Raw genomic sequence first — 20,876 nt, 5'->3', positions numbered from 1 at the left:
TGTTAATTAATTAAAAATCTTATTTCTAACACTTTTTACCTATTTGGCCTTAAATAAGTCACTTCATCTCTCTGATTGTCAGTAATAAAGGAGTTGAAATAGCTGCTTTCTATGGCCTCTTCCACCCTAGTATTGTGTGATCTTATGATTCTTAACATATATATACTTTAATTCTTCAGCTATATAGGATTTTCTCCATTCCTTCTACAAATGAAGATTACAAGTTTTCTTTGACCTGCTACAGTTTGGAACAAAAATCCTGGTAATCCATCTTCTGGTAATGAGCTTCTTCAAATTTACTTAGCTTGGTCCTTGGATGACAGATATATAGTTTATCAGTGCTCTAAATTGCCATCTACTTCAGTTGTAATTGACAGTCAGTCAACAAGCATTTATTCAACAATTACTATGTGCCATTTTGCTAAGCATTCTAGTTACAAATAAAGATAACACCATGTCTTGATTTCAAGAAGCTCATATTCAGATGGTGAGAAAACATGCAAATAATAACTACACATACAAGAAATTCACAATGTAAATCTAACAAACAGTCTCACAGGTACTGGAGGAGACAGAGGAAGAAGGACACTAGGAAAAAGTGTCTTGTAGAAGGTAAGACTGAGCTGAGTCTTAAAGGTCAGAGAAGCCAAGAAGTAGAAGTGAAAAATAAAGCATTCCAGACATGAGAGGTCAAAATTTTTTTTTTTAAATGGAGATGGAGGGGTATATTGTGAGAGAATAGCAAGTAGACTAGTGTAGCAGGATCATAGAATTCATGGAGGAGTACCAATTATAACAAGATTGGAAAAGGTGAGAGATGCAAGATTGTGAAGAATTTTACATGCCAGAATATTTTCATTTGATTCTAGAAGAAACAAGGAGCTCCTGGAATTTATTGAGTAGTGGGAAGACATGAGCAAACTTGTGCAGACTTGTGTTTTAAGAAAACAAACCCGTCAACTGAGTGGAGGATAACTTGGAGAGATCTGAGGCAGGGTCACCAACCAGAAAACTATTGCAATAAGCCAGGTAAGCATTAATGAGGGCCTATACCAAGATGGGTAGCTGTGTGAGGAAAAGGAGTATATAACAGAGAGGTTGTAAAGGTAAAGACAAGATTTTACAGTACACTATACATGAGGGGTGAGGGCAAATGAGGAGTCCAGGATGACATCAAGATTGTGGGTTTAGAGTAGCCACCAGAGTTTATATACTACTGAAATAAGCTTTGAGAATCTAGGGTTCCCTTCAAATAGGACTTGAGGGATAGCTATCAGTGGTCATGAAGGACATTCTGTGTAGCATACTCAGAGTATCTCTTCCTAGTGCTGACTTTTCAGGAATAAAGAATTCTCTTGTTGTTTCCAGACATGTGATTATTCTGTGCTGAAATATATAAGTACTTTTAAATTATTGTGTGATCTCTTCATTGGCTGCTAAGCCAAGGAATCAATGACTCAGGGGATATTTAAAAAAAAGAGATGCCATCACAACCATAAAGCACAACCACTTGGAGGAAATAGCAAGTTGTACATGGTAGATTTGCAGTTTCGTGTGCAATCATCTTTTTTTTTTTTTCTGTGAATTGAAAATAAAATTAATATAAAAAAGAGATAACATCTAACTCTCCCTCTCTTACTTTGATCTTCCAGTGGTATCTAATAATTTCAAGACATCCAGTGAGGAGTGAAGGAATTTTCTGGCCCTTTTCCATCCAGGCATAATGATTTTCACATGGCATCTATAAGAAGAAGCTCTATTCTTTGAATATTTGTACCTGAAAACCTGGCTTCCTTTTTTGCTTCTATGTGTTTCCTTTCCTGAACAGGTGATCTAGCATCAACCTTGGGATGGATGTGTCCACATTTGGAAATAATTCTATGAGTTTGAGAGATCTAGAGGTCCGGTGGATACATTGAATGAAATTAATTGTTAGCAATGGGGATTTTTTCATTTGACAAAATGATCAATAAAAAGGAAGAAACCAAGCTCCTGGATTGGCATGGACTTTGAGGGATATAGTGAGGAACCAAAGTAAAATGTAGAATGCCTAATTGGTTTATAGGATTCTATAATTTGCTTAAGGTTCTCATGAGATTGACATATCAACCTCTCATTATACTGTAATGGTAATTATAAATAAGTTATTGAATACCCTTTTAAGTAGATTGATCAATATGTTTATCATTTCTTTTGTGTATAGAAATAAAATGCTTGTCCCATATTCTGATTTATTTTTTTTAAAGCTTTTTATTTTCAAAACATATGCATGGATAATTTTCAACATTCACCCTTACAAAACGTTGTGTTCCAAATTTTTCCCCTCTCTTCCCCCTACCCCTTCCCCTAGACAACAAGTAATACAATATATGTTAAACATGTGTAATTCATCTCTATACAGATCCACAATTATCATGCTGCACAAGAAAAATCAAACCAAAAAGGGAAAAAATGAGAAAGAAAATAAAATGCAAACAAACAATAACAAAAAGAATGAAAATACTATGTTGTGAACCACATTCAGTCCCCACAGTTCTCTCCGGGTGTAGATGGCTCTCTTCATCACAAGTCCATTGGAACTGGCCTGAATCATCTCGTTGCTGAAAAGAATCACGTCCATCAGAATTGATCATTGTATAACACTGCTGTTGCCTTGTACAATGATCTCCTGGTTCTCCTCATTTCACTTAGCATCACTTCATGTAAGTTTCTCTAGGCCTCTCTGAAATCATCCTGCTGATCTTTTCTTATAGAACAATAATATTCCATTGCATTCATACACCAAAATTTATTCAGCCATTCTCCAACTGATGGGCATCCACTTAGTTTCCAATTTCTTGCCACAAACATTTTTGCACATGTGGGTCCCTTTCTCTCCTTTATGATATCTTGAAGATGCAAGCCCAGTAGAAATACTGCTGGATCAAAGAATATGCACAATTTGATAGCCCTTTGGGCAGAGTTCCAAATTGCTTTCCATAATAGTTGAATCAGTTCACAACTCCATCAACAATGTATCCCACACTCTGATTTATAAGGTACCTGTTTAAATTTCCATTTTGGGGAGACCCAAGTACATTCCCCAAATCTAAGTTCAAATAATTGTCTTGTGAGTGCCAGATTGCTGTTTTAAAGAACCAAATAGTATAAGAAGCTTAGCCCCTTCTTATTAGAACACAGATTTTTTTAAGGCTGACCACGGTGGAACCGTGTGCATAAGTCTAGCACATAGGGACCCTCTTTGTATAAAACAGTTTGTGAATAAATGACCCTATTCTTTGTGAACCATCCCAGAAATTGTTTTTTATTATTATTATTTATTGTCTTTTCTTTTTTTAATTTTTATTTATTTATTTATTTTTATTATAACTTTTTATTGACAGAACCCATGCCAGGGTAATTTTTTACAACATTTTCCCTTGCACTCACTTCTGTTCCAATTTTTCCCCTCCCTCCCTCCACCCCCTCCCCTAGATGGCAAGCAGTCATATATATGTTAAATATGACACAGTATATCCTAGATACAATATATGTGTACAGAACCAAACAATTCTCTTGTTGCACAGGGAGAATTGGATTCAGAAGGTAAAAATAACCCGGGAAGAAAAACAAAAATGCAAACAGTTTACATTCATTTCCCAGTGTTCTTTCTTTGGGTGTAGCTGCTTCTGTCCATCATTGGTCAATTGAAACTGAATTAGATCTCTTTGTCAAGGAAATCCACGTCCATCAAAATACATCTTCATACAGTATCGTTGTTGACGTATATAATGATCTCCTGGTTCTGCTCATTTCACTTAGCATCAGTTCATGTAAGTCTCTCCAAGTCTCTCTGTATTCATCTTGCTGGTCATTTCTTACAGAACAATAATATTCCATAACATTCATATACCACAATTTACCCAACCATTCTCCAATTGATGGGCATCCATTCATTTTCATTTCTAGCCACTACAAACAGGGCTGCCACAAACATTTTGGCACATACAGGTCCCTTTCCCTTCTTTAGTATCTCTTTGGGGTATAAGCCCAGTAGTAGCACTGCTGGGTCAAAGGGTATGCACAGTTTGATAACTTTTGGGACAAAATTCCAAATTGCTCTCCAGAATGGGTGGATTCGTTCACAACTCCACCAACAATGCATCAGTGTCCCAGTTTTCCCACATCCCCTCCAACATTCATCATTATTTTTTCCTGTCATCTTAGCCGATCTGACAAGTGTGTAGTGGTATCTCAGAGTTGTCTAAATTTGCATTTTTCTGATCAATAGTGATTTGGAACACTCTTTCATATGAGTAGTAATGGTTTCAATTTCATCATCTGAAAATTGCCAGAAATTGTTTTTAATGTTACATGTCTCATACTGCTTGAAAATATTCTTATTTGTATGACATACAAACTCCAGTTTCTTTCAATTTTTCAGTTAAGTTGGGACTTTTTTCTAAGACTAACCAGAGGGACAGAAGTTTCTCATTTCTGTTAACAACAATAATTGTGATACTAGAAGGTAATCAATGAGGTTATAACATTATGACAAAAATATTCCTAAGGATTTGAAAATAGCCTGTCCATTCAATAGGCCATCCAAGAAAATTTCAGTATGATAAAATATCCCAGATGATACTTTGGATTTTACTGTAAAAGGAAATAATCCATATTATCTTCATATGAATTTGGTATTTCATCTTATAGGTAGCTTAAAATCATGACCCCAATGCCAACAATGGGGAATGCTTCCTTCATAAGAATCCTTTATTTCCAATGAGTAAATATGGGAAAATTTTGGGAAAGTTTTATCTGTGAGATGGACAATATGGGATCCTTCTTCACAGGGATGCCAATGGAAGTGAATATGAAGACAGAAGATCTCAGATGATGGGTTGTTTTGTTTTTTTTAACCTCTATCTTTACCTGAGCTAGTTTGATCACGTGGAAAATATGCTGGACATACAGTCAGAAAAAACCAGGAAATATTTGCTAAGTATGTAGCCATGGACAAGTCATAAATTTTTTCTCAACTTATTTTCTCATTTATAAATTGAGGATTTTTTTTTTTTTGCAAAGATCCATTGAGATCATATGTGTAAAGCATTCTGCAAAGCTCAAAGTAGTATGAGAATACAAATTATAGTATTATGCACAGGATAGCAGCATGCATGAGAAGACATTAATATACCATGTAAATGGTGAAAGGGATAGTTTCTGAATAAACCTGGAAAGACTTTTATGAACTGAAACAGAGTGAATTAGGAGAACAATTTATATAGTAACAACATCATTATAAAAACAAGTAATTCTAAAAACAAGAACTGACTAAAGAAATGACCAACCAGCTTGCCTGCTCAAGGTGATGGGGGAGAGGTAGAAGAAAGAGAAAGAATTAGAAACTCAATATATGTTTAAATGAATGTTAAATTTTTTAATAAAATTTGGAACTATTTAAATAAATAAATAAAAGATTTTTAAAAAGAGAGAAAAGATCAGCCATCATTCCAAAGGACCAATGATTAAGCATGCTATCCTCCTGACAGAAAAGTGATAGACTCAAGATGTAGAAGGATACATATACATATATACACATATACATTGTATGAATATTATGTATAATATATATACACATGTGTTTGTAAATATTTGTGTGAGTATGCATAGTATGTACCCATATGTGAGTACATATACATTATATGACCAATATGGGAATTTGTTTTGCTTGATATTTGTTACAAGATGTCATTTTTATCCCAAAAGGGAGGCAGATGTATCAAGGAAAAAAGTAAAGTTTTGTTCTTTTTAAAAATGTAATTGAAAAATGAATAGCACTGACTCATATACTGGGTTCAAATACTACCTCAAACAGTAATTTCTGGGTGATCTGGGCAAGTCCCCTAACCACTTCCATCTCAGTTTCCTCATTTATAAATAGAAAAGTTTGGACTAGATAATATCTGGTGTTTCTTTCAACTCTACATCTGGTCCTATGAGGAGAAACATTGTTTTCGGAGTCAAATAGGAACTCTGGGTTCAAATATGAATTCTGTCATTATCTACCATAGTTACAACTTCTATGGCTTCAGTTTCTTCATTTGTAAAATAACAGGGAGTTGAACTAAATAGCCTCTAATGTCCCTTTCAGTTCTAAAATATTTGAAATTATAATTATATATGGCATCAATTCTAGTTTGAATGCCATCTGCTAATATTCAAATCCTGTCTTCCTCTTGTAGGAGTAAAGGAGCTATAACCCAATATTTAATGTGCAAAAGTAACCAACTGGGTTTCCCAACCGAACTCCATGGATTTATGTGCTGACAGCCAAAGAAAGGTGATTTAACAGATTGGGTCAGATCACAAAGAAATAGCATAAGATCATGAGATTTACAACTGGTTGGAAGCTTAAGGATCATCTAGTCTGATAATGAAATAGTCTGGAAACTAATTTGGTTGACATTCACTAGGTGATATCCTAGTGCTCATCACATTGGTTGTCTAGAAATTGGGTGGAGAAGGAAGTACAAGGGAGATAATACTATACAGAGCTACTCATTAACTCCTTTGGGATCAGCTTTACCATCCTCTTTCTAAAGGTCTTGAGGACCCCACATATATTTCCTATCCTATCTCTAAAAGGGACAGGGACAGAGAAAATTCATTTATTCTTATGGCTTCTGGGGGGAAAAAAATCTTGAGCGTCTAAAAATATCACACAGAGAAACTACTTAGCAAAACAAGAGTCATAGAAAGATGAGGTTTTTGCAGTTTCTATCTAAACTACTCTCATCTTCCATTTTTTGCAACACTGGAAAGTATAGGAAACATTAATCTATCAGCACAAATGTCCTATTTCCATAGGTGATAGTGCAAAGTCATTTTCTGTTCTCTTACAGAGAGCTAAATTTTTTTTTTAGAAATTCCTATCTTACAGAGCTATGTGGCCACACGCACTACCAAATCTCCCTCTACTCTTCTTCCAATTCAGGCTTTAAAACCTGGTGAATTTTTAAAAAGACTATAAAAATTCAATATGTAATCAAAGAAAATTATGTTTAAATGAACACAAACATCTTCCCAACCCTTCTCCTTCACTGCTTACTGATAATAATCTGCTCCTGATGTATATCTACAGAGCTATTTTTCCTGGCTCCATCCTAGATCATTTGCATTAAGCTTCAGGATCAAGTGGAGAAAAATCCTATCAACTCCTTCCCCATTTTGCTTCTGTCAGTAGCTTTCACAGCAGCTAAGAGGCCAGGCACACAGCCTTCTCTCCACTCCTGAACTGTCACTAATGTTACTCCATCAATCCGATGACAGCAGGTTTTAAAAGGTGATTTTTCATACACACAAGTCCTTTATGCTAAGCATGGCACCTCTGAAGCCTGGAAAATTATAGCAAAGTCCAGGTCCTTTGACAGTTTTTCTGTATAGCTCTGTGCCCATGATTACCTTAAAGTGAAGAAAAAGGAATTAGGGAGCTGGGTTAAAATGTTTAACTTCCAGGCAGTTCTCTGGGGACCCAGAGATTAAGCAACCTCCCTGTACAATTCTGAATAAGCTAAGTATCTCCAGGTGTCAGTATTCAACTGTGCATATAGTTTTTTTTTTTTAATCTAAGCAATTCTCTTCATAGGAAAAACTATTCATATATTCAGCTTCCAATTTGAGCAGCAAACAAGATAGACTTCCTTTTTTCTTCTTTTTTAATTTTTTAAACCTTTGCCTTCCTAGAAAGCTCAGGTCATGCCTATTGAAGGACCTTGGGAGGTATTCCTGTTGAGACAGCCTACTACTCAACTTCGGACACCCAAACTTGGTTTGTGTTTCTCCATTGAGAACTGGCTAGGCTGTCAGCATTATTCCTTAATTAAACTCGAGGAGGGAGACGTCGAGGCACTGAGGCTGTGCTGCTGGGCGAATCAGCGGAACAGTCACCCAGACAAACTACGGCTCTGAAAAATAAAAACCCGTCTCCCAAGATTAACGAGGAGAGAGGGTTGTTCAGTACACAATGCGGCTGTGTTTGATCCACTGGCTTGTCACTTGAAATAGCAAACAATTTATTGCTATTAGGCGGCGTTGTCAGGCGCTAATTTCCTGGTACCGCTCAATCATAGGCTCTAAACATTTTGGGAGAGGAAGGGGGAGGGAGAGGAGATGTATGGAGTATCTAAATGTAACCATTTGAGAACTTGGTGGGTGTTCCTTTAACGAGACATTAATGAGAAAGAGAAGAAGAAGAAGAAAGAAGAAGAATTAGAAGAAGAAGAATTAGAAGAAGAATTAGAAGAAGAAGAAGAAGAAGAAGAAGAAGAAGAAGAAGAAGAAGAAGAAGAAGAAGAAGAAGAAGAAGAAGAAGAAGAAGAAGAAGAAGAAGAAGAAGAAGAAGAAGAAGAAAGCTCATTCTGAGCTATTGTTGAGAAGACGGGGACCAGCGGACACAAAGGGGATGGCTCAAAAACCACGGTCTTTAAAAAGTGTGGGGCGAGTTCACCTTATTACCCCCGGATCTGGTTGGAAGGCAGAACACTGCTAAGTGAAGGCAAATCATCTAGCATCCCAGCTGCGGCTGGACACCGAGCTATCTCTTATGTTTCACTTCCCTTCCATCAAAACTGCCGGGAATTGACCATTTTCATGCAACAATGCAAAATCCTTCATTACCATCTCCTAAATATGCATGAATAAAATGCTGAATAATGGCCGACCCCATGTCACCCACACACTGGCCTCTTACTGTCCAATAAGCCAATGTATTCATCTCCCAGAGATGGAGGGAGAGAGGGCAAAGGGGAAGGGGACAAGATGAGGGGAAATAGAGGTGGTGGGAGGGAGAGTAAGAAAGAAGTAAAGATAGAGATAGAAAAACGAAGAGAGAAACTGAGAATAAAAAGTGAGAGGGAGCAACAGAATTAATGAGTGAATGAAGAATAAGAGAATGAAAACGTTGTGAACAACGAGAGAGAGAGAGAGAGAGAGAGAGAGAGAGAGAGAGAGAGAGAGAGAGAGAGAGAGAGAGAGGAAAACAGAGAGAGAGAGGAAAAAAGAGAGACTCCGAAAGCCTAAAGGCAGGTGGAAAATAAGGGGATTCTGAAATGCTAACGAAAAAAATATCAGTCATGTTGAGTGACATTTTTTAAATCCAGGCATCTTCTCTGGGACGCGATATTATCTGACTGTCACGGAATGTGACAGGACGGGGCCGCCTGGCTGGTGTGAGGGGGCAGGAGTGTGTGCGGGATTCTGCAAGAATCTGAGGGCGGATGGGTAGGAAGGAAATGAGTGCTCTCCGACTCCAAAGTCCCTGTTGGTTATCCAGCCTGTCTCGGCAAGATCCTTAAAGTTGGAGGCAGAGAGACAAAGTTGTGTTGGCTAGAAAAGGTTGAAGTGTATTTCTAAACCAACCCAACCAAACCCCAAATTATCTTCCCAAGCCAGGATTGTTTTTCTCCTAATTGGTTAGAATAATTCTTTTGGTGGATTATCCACTGAGAACACAGAAGTTACAAAGGACTCCACACCACAGTCCTTCTGTAGCTCCGAGATTTTCGTCACTTTTCTCTTTCGGTGTTGAAAATTCGAAAACCTGGTAAGAAAACTACTCGGGTTGAGAAGCGAACATATTTTCGAATCCTGGTTAGGTATAGGCTCAAAATGTCCCCATTCTGCCCGAAGAGAGATAAAGAGAGGAAAAGACAGGAGAGGAGAGGGAGAAGAGAGAAAATGAGAGGAGAGAAGAGAGAAGAGGAAAGGAAAGAGGAAAGGAGAGAGGAGGAAAAAATATTCTCAGCTCAATTTAAGTCTCATGGAAAGAGCTTACAACTGTAATTAAATCATTAAATTCTTGTCTACGCTTCACAGAGCGGAGAGAAATTAACTTCCCACCAACCTCATTTTCTATTTGAACATGAAATAATGATTTTCTGCCCGTCTAATTACAAAGCCAACATCTGATCAAGCCGGCATCCAGAGGGGATTATCGCATGCACAAGTATTAGACCTCATTACCAGCTTGAGTGCAAAATTATTACATCTTGTAATTGGATGGCGAGATTTATATACAGATCGGCCCGGTTTCTGTAAGATTGTAATTACAAGCTTCGTTGGTTAGCTACTTATCAGAACTTTGCAGGAAAACAAAACAAATGACTGAGCAGAATGAGCATTTCATTAACCTGTAACCCGACCATGGGGGAAGCAATGTAGCGCTCCTGTCGGCTTTGAGGAGCACCGGGAGCTCCAGCCAGGCCGCGCGGGGCCCGCTGGACAGCTGGGAGAGTAGGCGGCCACGGTAGGCCCGCCTATTCCATCCCGCTGCTGATCCCAAGTCACCGCCTGCTTAGGGGCTTTGCTCTCCGGAGACACGAGGGCACAGTGAGAAGGGCTCGTTTAAGTAGAGAGTAGAAATCAGCTGCAGGGACAGGCACTTTGGATTGCTGAAAAGGCAGAGTGGCTGGGAGTGACGCGGGTGGGGGTAAGAGGCGAGGGACCCTGGGCCTTAGGAACTCTCTGAGCCGGTAAGGCTGAGGCCAGCTTAGTTTCTGGGCCTCTAAACCGACAGTAAGCGAAGATGGGAAGGAAAGGTGACTGAGCAAACCCCACTGGCCAAGGGTGGTATGCCTGTAGGGTCATGGTTTGTCTTTTTCCCCCTTTTTGTCTCTCTCTCTCTCTCTCTCTCTCTCTCTCTCTCTCTCTCTCTTTATATATATATATATATATATATATATATATATATATATATATATTATATATATATATGTGTGATATTATTTACATGCTCTTTTTCACATATTTACCTAATAAATTTGTTTGCATACTTAGATGACTTTCTTTCATCGTGTAACTCCCCCACCCCTAATATGTGTTCTTTTTTTCTCTGCTCAAAATACAAAGATTACTCTTGGAGTTAATCTGTGCGCAAAATTAATCTAGCCATAAGAACGAACTTCTGAGTGTATACCATCCACTTTGGATCGACCATAGGTATCCACTATAGGTATGCAGTTGCACGTCGGGGATGTCTTCTTCCGTTCCACCTTCAACTGAACATCTAGTCCAGGAGTTAGGCACATAATAACTCTACCTCCAGAACGTGTGCCAGTAGTTGTCCTCGGGAAGGAAAAGGAAAAAGTGGGGATCTTGTCAGGCCCTCCGGGAGAAGTTGTATCCTGGGTCTCCTCATAGCTCCCCATTCCAGTTTTGAAGAAGCCTACTCCCACTGCTGTGTGGATTGGAGTTTGATCAGTCAGGGCTAGGGGCGGGGTGGGGGGGAGTGAGGAAAGTGGTGAGGAGGGAGGTGAGAAAATAGATAGTACAGCACTTCCTTAGTTTTTAGAGGTCAGAGCAGGCGTCGAGTAGCGGGTTGGGATCAAATGTATTGGGGGGAGGAGTGGATGTATCAGTATCTAGCCTTTCCACCGGCCCTGCCCCCAACCCTCTCCCACCTGCCTCTTTCTCTCATTTGCTGCGCGGCCAGATCAATGAAGGATCGATGCAGGAGAATCTATCAGAGTTGTGTTCTTTTTTCTCCTCCTCACAATATGGAATTGAATGTCAAGAGGCGTAATTCAAGTTCTTAGTGCATGGTTCAACCCCTTAGACCCTGAATATCAACCTGAGATGTCCAAGGGACCGCGGGTCACATTTTGTTAAAATAAGACAATTTAGCATAATTGAGGCTCCTGTTCAGATGTGGCAGAATTAAATGGGGGAGAGGGAAGGAAAGGATTTGGCTCAAATCACTATATTTGGTGTCAAGAAAGAGATATTGGGACCAGGTCTCACAGTGCTAGGACTTTTTCGTCCAGTGCTTCCTCCTCTTCCAGGCCGGGCTTCCTGTCCCATAATGGAAAGTTTAGCCGGAAACGAAATCGGGCTTCGGGGTGCTATAGCAAGAGTGTGGTGGATCATCAAGGAGACAACTCTATATTCGAGGTGGCTCTAGGGCAGGAAATAGCCTGATCCATGGACAAAAGCCCAGAGCTCCAGGTCCTAAAACCTCCTCCGCTCCCGCCTAACTCTTCTTTCAGCCTAGTTACTGCTTTTGTTCTGATGATTCCCCAGAAGTTGTTTTCTTAAAATTCAAACACCATTAAAAAATGTACAGGGCTCAGGACAACTATGGGTTGAGAGTCAGAGAGAGACGGTCAGTGCCACAATCTCTCTGTATTGGGTATCACCCTCTGCCCTCTGAGAAACTCCTTATCTAGGAGCTACGGTCTTTATCACTAGGGGCTGGGGCCACGAGCAACCGGGAACGGAACCACGATCGGTCAGAGAGATGGACACTACGAAAGAACCGGAGCTCTGGTGGAATTAGAAATCAATAACCCAATCAGAAAAGTGGCGGCCAGTTTCCGCCTCCTCATTTACCGAAGGGAATCGGGAGTGAAGGTGGAAGAATAAAGAAAGATTAGATGCTCTCTCTGCCTACCCGGAATTAAAAAGTATCAAGTCCCAGAATTGCTAGCGGCGCTATAGAGAGGAGTTTAATGAGATTAGCGACGTTCCTTCGGATTTCCCTAGCCCAATTCAGGGAATTTTAATCCCGGGGTTTGGTTGTGCTTTAATCTGCCGGAATTAAGAATCGGGGAAAGGGGGCACAGAAATTTCAGATTTCATATCTGAAGAAATACAATTCCAAGAATTAGAATCGAAATCTCGGCTTCTCTGAACAGGGGGTAGTCCGAGTTGGGTTGGTACGGGTCGTGGGGAAACAGGAGAGAAAAATGTTGAGAGAGAGCCGCGGGAGCGATGGGATCGAAAGAGAGAGAATAGACCAAAAGGAAAATACTAACTTTAGAACTTTCACAGATGTTATTCCAAAACTCTTCGTCGGCCCAGAAAAGGGTCCTGCCTTCACACCCCACACCTTTGCCCCTGTCTCTCCATCCAGGTATTCAGAAGGACTTCCCAGGAGACCACAGCCTGAAGGCCTTTTTTCCAACCAAGAGTCAATCTCCTTCAACCCCGGCGAGCCTAGGCCCCGAGGTCCTGGGGGGTAAAGGAGTGGGGGGGTGGGGGGTGGGAAACAACCTGCGTTAATTTTCTAATTAGAGATTCGCACTCGGTTACAATGGCGTTAATGAGGGTAATTTAGGGGCAGCTCTCCAGCGGGTTTGCCCCGCCCCGGCGGGGGAGGTGGAGGCGGACTAGTGCTCCCGCCCCAAATCAGCAGTTTAATTTGGCTCGGCCTCTCCTTTTGAAGTGACTAGGCGAATTGCGGCTCTTTGAAGCCCAGATTAGGACGAAATTACTACCCTCCCTCTTATCCCCTTTCGAATTCATTCCTGGCCCGAAATACTGCACTGGAGTGGGGGTGGAGGTGAAGGTGCTGAGAGGAAACCCGGCTGAAAACGGACCCGGAGAAATAACTCCCCATGACACCACTCTCATCTTCACAGCGCCCAAACACCCACTCTACTGAAAATCCACCAAATTTGGATTTTTCCCCATTTATACAGTAACCCTCGTTCCAACGCCAGGGTAAGTGAAAATGCGAGAAGAAGGAGAGCTCATTGCATACTTTTTTATTAAACTCCCCAGCATAAACGTTTCCTTGCCTTCATCCCCACCCCCTCCCAATCACATCTCTCCGCTCTTCAGAGAAGGGGCGGGAGGAGGACTCTTGCCCCCCGCGGTACATCCGCGCGGGGCAGGGCTCACCCTACTGTAACGCGCACCCGGGATTGGCGATCTCTGAAAGGAGACAGGAGAACAAGTCGAATAAGCGAGCGAGACGTCAGGCTAGAGATTTGGGGAAAAGAGAGGGAGGGGGAAGAGTGAGGGACACACACACACACACACACACACACACACACACACACAACACCCTTAGTGACCACAAATCCCGAGCAGAGCTGGGGACTATCAGCCAAAGAGCAGTAGCAAAGTGGGAGGGGGAGGGAGAGAGAGAAAGAGAGAGATTAGAGGAGAAACACAGAAAGAAAAAGAGGGTGCAAAGGAAGTAACGAAAAGGAGGGGGAAGAAGAGAGGGGACAGAGAAGCCTGAGAAAAGAGAAAGAGGAGATATTGAGAGAGGAGAGGAGACAAAGTAGAGAACTGCGGGGGGAAAGGAGAGCTGGAGAGGAGGGGCTTGGGCAAAGTAGAAATGTCAATCAGCGCCGGGAGCCCCGGTAATCTCCGCCAATCTGTTAGGACCTGACCTGGCTCCGAGCCGCTGCTGCCGCCGCCGTCGCCGCCGCGGAGCAGATCAATAGGGGAGCGCGGAGCGGAGCGCAGCGCAGGGCAGCGCAGTGCGGGAGTCTGTTCCCGCGCCCGGAGCCCCCAACCCCCGATGCCTGCGGGAGCCCGCGGGCGGCGCTGAGCAGGGCGGCCCCCGGGGGCCGGGCGCCCTCTCCGTCTGCCCTCCCCCCTCTTTTGCCTCCCCCCCCTCCCCCCGCCCCGGGCCCCGGCTGCACCATGTCCTTCCCTCAGCTCGGATACCAGTACATCCGTCCGCTCTACCCGCCAGAGCGTCCTGGGGCCGGAGGAGGCAGCGGCGGCGGCGCTGGTGGCGGTGGCGGCTCTGGCGGGGCAGGCGGAGGAGCCAGTGGAGGGGCCCGGAGTGGCCCGGGCGGCGGGGCCACAGAATTGGCAGCCTCCGGGACTCTGTCCAATGTGCTCTCCTCTATGTACGGAGTAGGGGCTCCCTACGCAGCCGCCGCTGCAGCCGCCGCTGCAGCTCAGGGTTACGGCGCTTTTTTGCCCTACACTGCTGAACTGCCCATCTTCCCGCAGCTGGTAAGCGCAGCCAGGGGAGCCGACGGGACCCAGAGGTTGGGGTCGGGAATGGGGGGGAAGGTGGATTTAGTAGATTACTGGGTACTATGGGTGCGGGGACTGATCCAGAAGTGTACGGGTATAACAGGGCACATGAGAATGAGAAAGAGTATACAGATCAGGAGCCTAGAAAGTGCTCTATCTTACCTCTGCACCCTCCGCGCGTGTTCCCTCCCTCGTGTTTGCACAGGGTGCGCAGTATGAGTTAAAGGAGAGCCCAGGAGTGCAGCATCCTGCAGCCGCCGCCGCCTTCCCGCATCCCCATGCTGCTTTCTACCCCTACGGCCAGTACCAGTTTGGCGATCCGTCCCGTCCCAAAAACGCGACTCGGGAGAGCACCAGTACGCTGAAGGCCTGGCTCAATGAACACCGCAAGAACCCGTACCCCACCAAAGGCGAGAAGATCATGTTGGCCATCATTACCAAGATGACTCTCACCCAGGTCTCCACCTGGTTCGCCAATGCTCGGAGACGCCTCAAGAAAGAGAACAAGATGACCTGGGCACCCCGAAGTCGCACGGACGAGGAGGGCAACGCATATGGCAGTGAAAGAGAAGAAGACGAGGAAGAGGATGAAGAAGACAACAAACGAGAGTTGGAACTGGAAGAGGAAGACTTAGGTGGGGAGGAGGAGGACGCGGGGGGCGAGGGCCTGGGCGAGGAGGACGAGGACGAGGAGATAGATCTGGAGAATTTAGATGGGGCAGTCTCAGGATCCGAATTGTCGCTGGTAACCGCAGCCCGGCGAGATGCGGACCTCAGCCTGGGGACCATTTCGGACCATAAGAATAGTGACTCGGAGGACGGCTCTGAGGGCTTCGAGGAGAGACCGCCTCCGGTCCTACCGTTAGCCCCGGTTCCACCGCCTGCGGGTCCAGTACCCCCGTCTACTCCCTCTCCTCCAACTGGCTTGGATCCATGCGTTCCGGCCCCAGCTCCGCCTTCCACATTGCAGAAACCCAAAATCTGGTCTCTGGCGGAGACTGCCACTAGCCCGGACAACCCGCGCCGCTCTCCGTCTGGCGCCGGGGGCTCTCCCCCGGGAGCAGCAGCCGCACCACCACCAGCCCTGCAGTTAGCCCCTGCTGCCGCAGCAGCCGCCGCGGCCGCGGCCCACAGACTAGTCACTGGGCCTCTGGGCAAGTTTCCCCCGTGGACCAACAGGCCGTTCCCAGGCCCACCTCCCGCCCCCCGTCCGCACCCTCTCTCCCTGCTCGGTTCAAGTCCTCCTCATCTACTGGGGCTACCAGGCCCTCCAGGTCCCTCTGCTGTCGCCGCCTTCGCCCGGCCTGCGGAGCCAGAAGGCGGAACAGGTGATTATTGAGCGTCGGAGAAGAATGGTAGAGGGTTGGTTACGGGAGGAAACTGTGGGTTTCTCTGGGGATACCGCCTTGGAATAGGGGCCTTGAGCCCTTCAGCAGATCCCTGAGCTATTCGGGGGAGGTAGGCTACGCTCCTCGGGTCTCTATTACACATCTCTAAAAGGCCATTTTTTCCTTCCTTCTTAGATCGCTCTAGTGCCTTGGAAGTAGAGAAAAAGTTACTAAAGACAGCTTTCCAGCCCGTGCCCAGGCGGTAAGAGACCCTGCTGGGAGAAAGGGGAGGGCAGTAAGAATACTGTGACACAGTAATATATCCAGGGAAAAGAGAAAAGAGACCACAGGAAGCTATTTTGGAGGAAGGCATGCTGTTTAGAGCCACTTCCATCGGGAAACGTGTACTTGGCATCTAAAGAACCAGATCTAACCCCCTTTCCTCTCTTCCCTCCCTCCCCCCCCCTCCTCCTCCGTCCTGGGTCTGTCCTAAACCCACTAGATTTTTGAGAGCTGGCTTAAGCGACCTGGGGAGGCAGAACTGTGGTGGACGCTAACCCGGACTTCTTTCTTTCCCAGTTCTCGGGGCTGGTTCTGGGACTGAGCAATGCCCTCCTTTCCTTCCGGTTCCCCGATTGTAGGACCACAAGGGAGGGTGGAAAGCTCTTGGGCCTCGGGCTTGGCCACTGGGCCCTAGGTTTGGCCTCTGTCCGTGACATAAAGAACTTTTTTTTTTCCTCTTATGGTTCCGGGTCGATGTATGTATGACATATACATATATAAATAAATTACAATTTAGAGCATTTTAAATTTGAATTTAAATTTGAATCCTTCTCCTCTCGGGGACCCGAGCCCTGGCCCACTTAATCATCCCTCCTTTTGCTGTCTCTTTTTCTTCCAGGCCCCAGAACCATCTGGACGCGGCCCTGGTTTTATCGGCGCTCTCATCATCTTAGTTCCCCCTCCTATTTTTTAAATTTTGTTGTAATGATTGTAAAAAAACAAATATCGCTCTGTATAGTTATGACTTGTAAGCATGTCCGTGTATGAAAACCCAAACACAAAACTAAACAAAAAAAGGGAAAAAAAAAAAAAAAAAAAACATCCCACCCCTCTTCTCTTTGCCCCACCCCCAACCCAGACCGCTTCTGTGCTCCCCTCGAGGTTAGCTGAGTTTGTAAGGTTATTGGGGGAGGGGGGAGGGGAGTCCAGTGAGAATTAGGTGTGTCGAATTTTTTTGTATATACAGTAAAAAAAAATGTACATATGTGTGAACCAAATTGTACAACAAAGTTATCTATTTTTGGCTAAATAAATGAGCTGGTGCCACTTTGACTATACCCGTGCCTGTCCGGTTACAGGACAAATTTGTTTTTCTGGGTGTTTTCGAGTCCTGGGACCGAATGTGAGAGAAAATAAATTAGATTTAGCCCAAGAAACTCAGAGATTCGGGATGAGGAAGGTATAGGTCAAAGAACGAGGAAAGAACAATTGAAAAAAATAAGGGAAACAGAAATGCAAAAAGAGAATAGAGACAGGAGACCATAGAGCAAGGAACCTAGAAGATCTAAAAAACTTGGCCGAGAGGCTCGTTCTAGGGCATTAGTCTCTAGGGCCCTCATCGAGAAGGGTCTCCTGGTGACAAAGATGGGGAGAGGGGGAAATGAGAGGGAAGGGGTGTGTGTATCTGTATGTGTGTGTGTCTGTGTGTAGGGGAAGAGAAGAAGGATGAGGGTATTACTTTACTATGTGTGCCCCCATGTTGGACCATTCCTCTAAAACTATGGTTCCTGATTCTAAATCCCAGAAACCCCTGGAAGGTGGAGACTTAAGAGGGACTTAAGGGGTGATTGAGCCGGGAAATAGCGTCTAGAGCTGGGATGGGGTGAAAGACTTGGGGAGGAAGCTGGGGAATTTTGGGGCAGGAGCTCCCTCTACAGGACAAAAATGCCCTCTTGCCGTGTCTTCTTGCCCTTCTGCTGGCCTGAGAGCCTCGCCCCCTCTCGCTCTGGCTTTCTCCATACTCTCGATCTTCCCCTTCTTTGACTTGAGGGCTTTAGAGCAGAAACCCAGATGATCTAGCTACCCCCCGCCTTCCCTGTAGAAATGGGCCTCGGGTGAGGAGGACCTTGTTCCTTTGGCACTTTTTAGTTTTGGTACAGAAAACTTTGAGCACCCAGAAACTGGTTTTACACTGACCAGAGGAATTCACCCCCAAACCGGAGTGTTTGCGAATAATCCGGAACACTAAGAGCTATTTCGAAAGTAATTTCCGAAACTGAGAGATCGAACCTCCTCCCTTTTACGACTCTAGCCCGCCGCGGAGAGCACTGGACTGGAGACGCGCTAGGCAGAGCCTTGACCCAACGAGCTAGCGAGCGAACAACACGGGTGTACGTGGGGATACGGGTAGGGGAAAGAACGGCAACAGGGACAGAGAAAGAGGGGCTCCGAGGCCATATCCAACGAGGTGCTAAACTGTGGGAGAAGGAGAAACTCTTCGTGGGGAAAAGCGACGAAGCTGGGTCTACGGGAAGGGAAATCACCCGGGAGAGGGCAGAGAGCAAGCCTGCCTGTCTTTCGTCCTGAGCTCTTCGCTATTCGAACACTTTCCTTTGCCACTGTTGAATAAGGCAAACTTCTCATCTGTCGGGCAGACAGACGCCTGGGACCCGAAGAAGGTGTGGGGACTGCAGGGTGGGTAGCGAACTGTTCTCATTTAGGAAAAGAACAAGCCTGTGCTTCTCTTTTTCTTTTTCAGAGAGCCATCTCACCATGCCAGGCGGAAAATAAATCAGGCCTAGCTGCCTGTTTCTGCCTGGAGCCCTCTCGCCGGTTTTTTTTTTTTTTCCTTTTGTCTACTGTATGTGTTTTGGGGGTTTCTCTGAAATGCTTCGTGTTTCTTTATAGACCCAGAGTTGTGTGTTCCCCTGATATGTTTCTACAATCGGCTACACCCTGAAAGATCTCGGGTCCAATCCTGGTTTTGCTGCCTGTCTACCCCGCAGTTTTACTGTACCCTTCGAAATTTCTGATAGGAGTCAGAGTTTTAGGATTTGAAGTATGATGGCTGGGGGGATATATTCCACACACCATCTACCCAATCTTGAGCTCTGGAGAAAAGGAACCAGAGTGAGAAAAACAGAAAAATATCAGAACTTTCAAGGAAGCTTCTGACAGGTTCCTCAATGGGCCTTTTCCAGTCTTGGGGAGGTGGGAGGGCCCAGTCATACCTAAAAGGATGCTCAAGTGGGAAAGAGTCCCTCAGGAGATAGGAGTAGATGGAGAAAGAAATAGAATTACTATGGAAGAGGAAAAGGAATCCGATGGGTGTCCAAGTTGATTCCAGGGACTCCCAAAAAGTATTTCTAATTTAAATTTAATTCCCTGAACCTTCTTTCAGGCTACATTCCTCAGATTTAGGTCCAAAGAAATCCAGACCCACTCCTCTATATCAAATAGTAAATATCAGATTTCCAATTTCAGAGGAGAGAGACGTGAAAAGCTGAGATGAAAATAGGATACCAAATGTGGAAAGAAAATTTCCAGGGACCAACACCTAAAGAGCTAGTAGGTTTAGGATACAAGTTTAAAATTATCAGAGAGAAATAGGTTTGGTTTTTTGTTTTTTAACCGCCTGGGACATTTAAAGAAGTTGAAAAGCCAAGAGTAATTTGGATCCAGGAGTTAAGATCCAATCTTCTTTCTCCCTTACATTATCTTGGAGTTTATTATTCAATGAAAAATACAGACCTCTAATAAGATAGGTTCCTTCCCCACTTACTAAATGGGTTATTTGGGGTTAGTTAATGGATGTAAACATTAGATTGATTGGTATGTTTCCAAACTAGGAAAAATAGTCTGTCTTGATGAATTAGTTTCTTTCTTTCTCTTCTTCCCTTCCTTCCTTTCTCCTTCCCTCCTTCCTTTCTCCTTCCCTCCTTCCTTCCTTCCTTTTTTTTAAAGCACAATTTAGTTGAAGATTTATTTTATCGTACCTATTTCACTGGGTTTTTCAGTTCATTTGCTTTTCTCACTTTGCCTTTCCATTTTTGCTGACTGATTTTTTTTAATCTGCTCTGGTCTTAGGGGCTTTCAAGTTATTCCTGGGTGTTGGTCCCTAAAATTTGAAAAGAAAACAACAAAAGGAGGTATCATTCTTGGACCCGATTAAGCTTAAATTAGAAATAAAATATGTCAATCACTGTCTGGAAGGAGTCCCTGCTGTCTGGGCTGGTTATGCAAAGCACACTAAGGTATATAGGGATAATCAATTAGGTCAGAGGAAGGAGTATGTGTCACTTGCCTCCCTCATTATCTCCATGGAGTAGACGGAGTAGGGGATGCGTGTCACTAGGGCTGGGGAGCCAGAGGAGAATAAAATTATCTCCCTAAGTGATTGGCCACCTCTGGGACAAGAACATTAACATGTTAAAATTGAATTTATTTTCAAGGAGAGCTGGGAAGGAAGCTGGATCTATTCCCCTGCCCATGCCAGAGAGGAAACCCAAAGGGATCAGGCAGTTCTTAGTCCAGAGAAGGCTCCAGGGAGAAATGGAAAGGTTACAATCATTATGGCCCCTTAGCCCCATGCATGGCCCAATAAAAGGGAAGGAAGGGAAAGGGGAGAATCATTAAATAGGCACCTCACCAGGGGAATAATAGGATGAATGTCCCTTTCTTGAGAGTCAGTTCTCCATCACGACCCACTCAGCTTTCAGAACAACTAACCCCAGGAGGATCATAAGGAATCATTCATCGTAGACTGGTTAGTATTTTGGAAAAATC

The 20,876-nt window shown here is 44.0% G+C and overlaps 1 protein-coding gene across 2 annotated transcripts; it reads left to right on the top strand.

The window, feature by feature from the left end:
• The first annotated feature begins 13,218 nt into the window (after positions 1 to 13,218).
• IRX3 (iroquois homeobox 3) lies at positions 13,219 to 17,428 on the top strand. 2 transcript variants are annotated; one of them, XM_031954520.1, is made up of 5 exons: positions 13,219 to 13,479; positions 14,152 to 14,736; positions 14,966 to 16,088; positions 16,284 to 16,350; positions 16,990 to 17,428. In XM_031954520.1, exons 2-5 carry the CDS (start codon positions 14,416 to 14,418, stop codon positions 17,042 to 17,044), a joined length of 1,566 nt encoding a protein of 521 aa, XP_031810380.1. In that variant the 5' UTR covers positions 13,219 to 13,479; positions 14,152 to 14,415; the 3' UTR covers positions 17,045 to 17,428. The 2 variants fall into 2 exon arrangements, with proteins under 2 accessions (XP_031810380.1, XP_012409266.3); XM_012553812.3 differs by lacking the exon at positions 13,219 to 13,479 and having other exon boundaries at positions 14,009 to 14,736.
• The last annotated feature ends 3,448 nt before the right edge of the window (positions 17,429 to 20,876 follow it).

Source organism: Sarcophilus harrisii, chromosome 2, assembly GCF_902635505.1.
Source record: "Sarcophilus harrisii chromosome 2, mSarHar1.11, whole genome shotgun sequence".
In the NCBI taxonomy this organism is placed as follows: Eukaryota; Metazoa; Chordata; class Mammalia; order Dasyuromorphia; family Dasyuridae; genus Sarcophilus; species Sarcophilus harrisii.
Note: the sequence above shows the minus strand (reverse complement) of the source record. Positions and strands in the feature narration are given on the sequence as shown.

Excerpts from the sequence above, each read along its gene's own strand:
- IRX3 (XM_031954520.1), top strand. The coding sequence starts at position 14,416 with ATGTCCTTCCCTCAGCTCGGATACCAGTACATCCGTCCGCTCTACCCG. Across the intron at positions 16,089-16,283 it reads GGAGCCAGAAGGCGGAACAG|ATCGCTCTAGTGCCTTGGAA; the intron begins GTGATTATTGAG and ends CTTCCTTCTTAG. Across the intron at positions 16,351-16,989 it reads TTCCAGCCCGTGCCCAGGCG|GCCCCAGAACCATCTGGACG; the intron begins GTAAGAGACCCT and ends TTTTTCTTCCAG.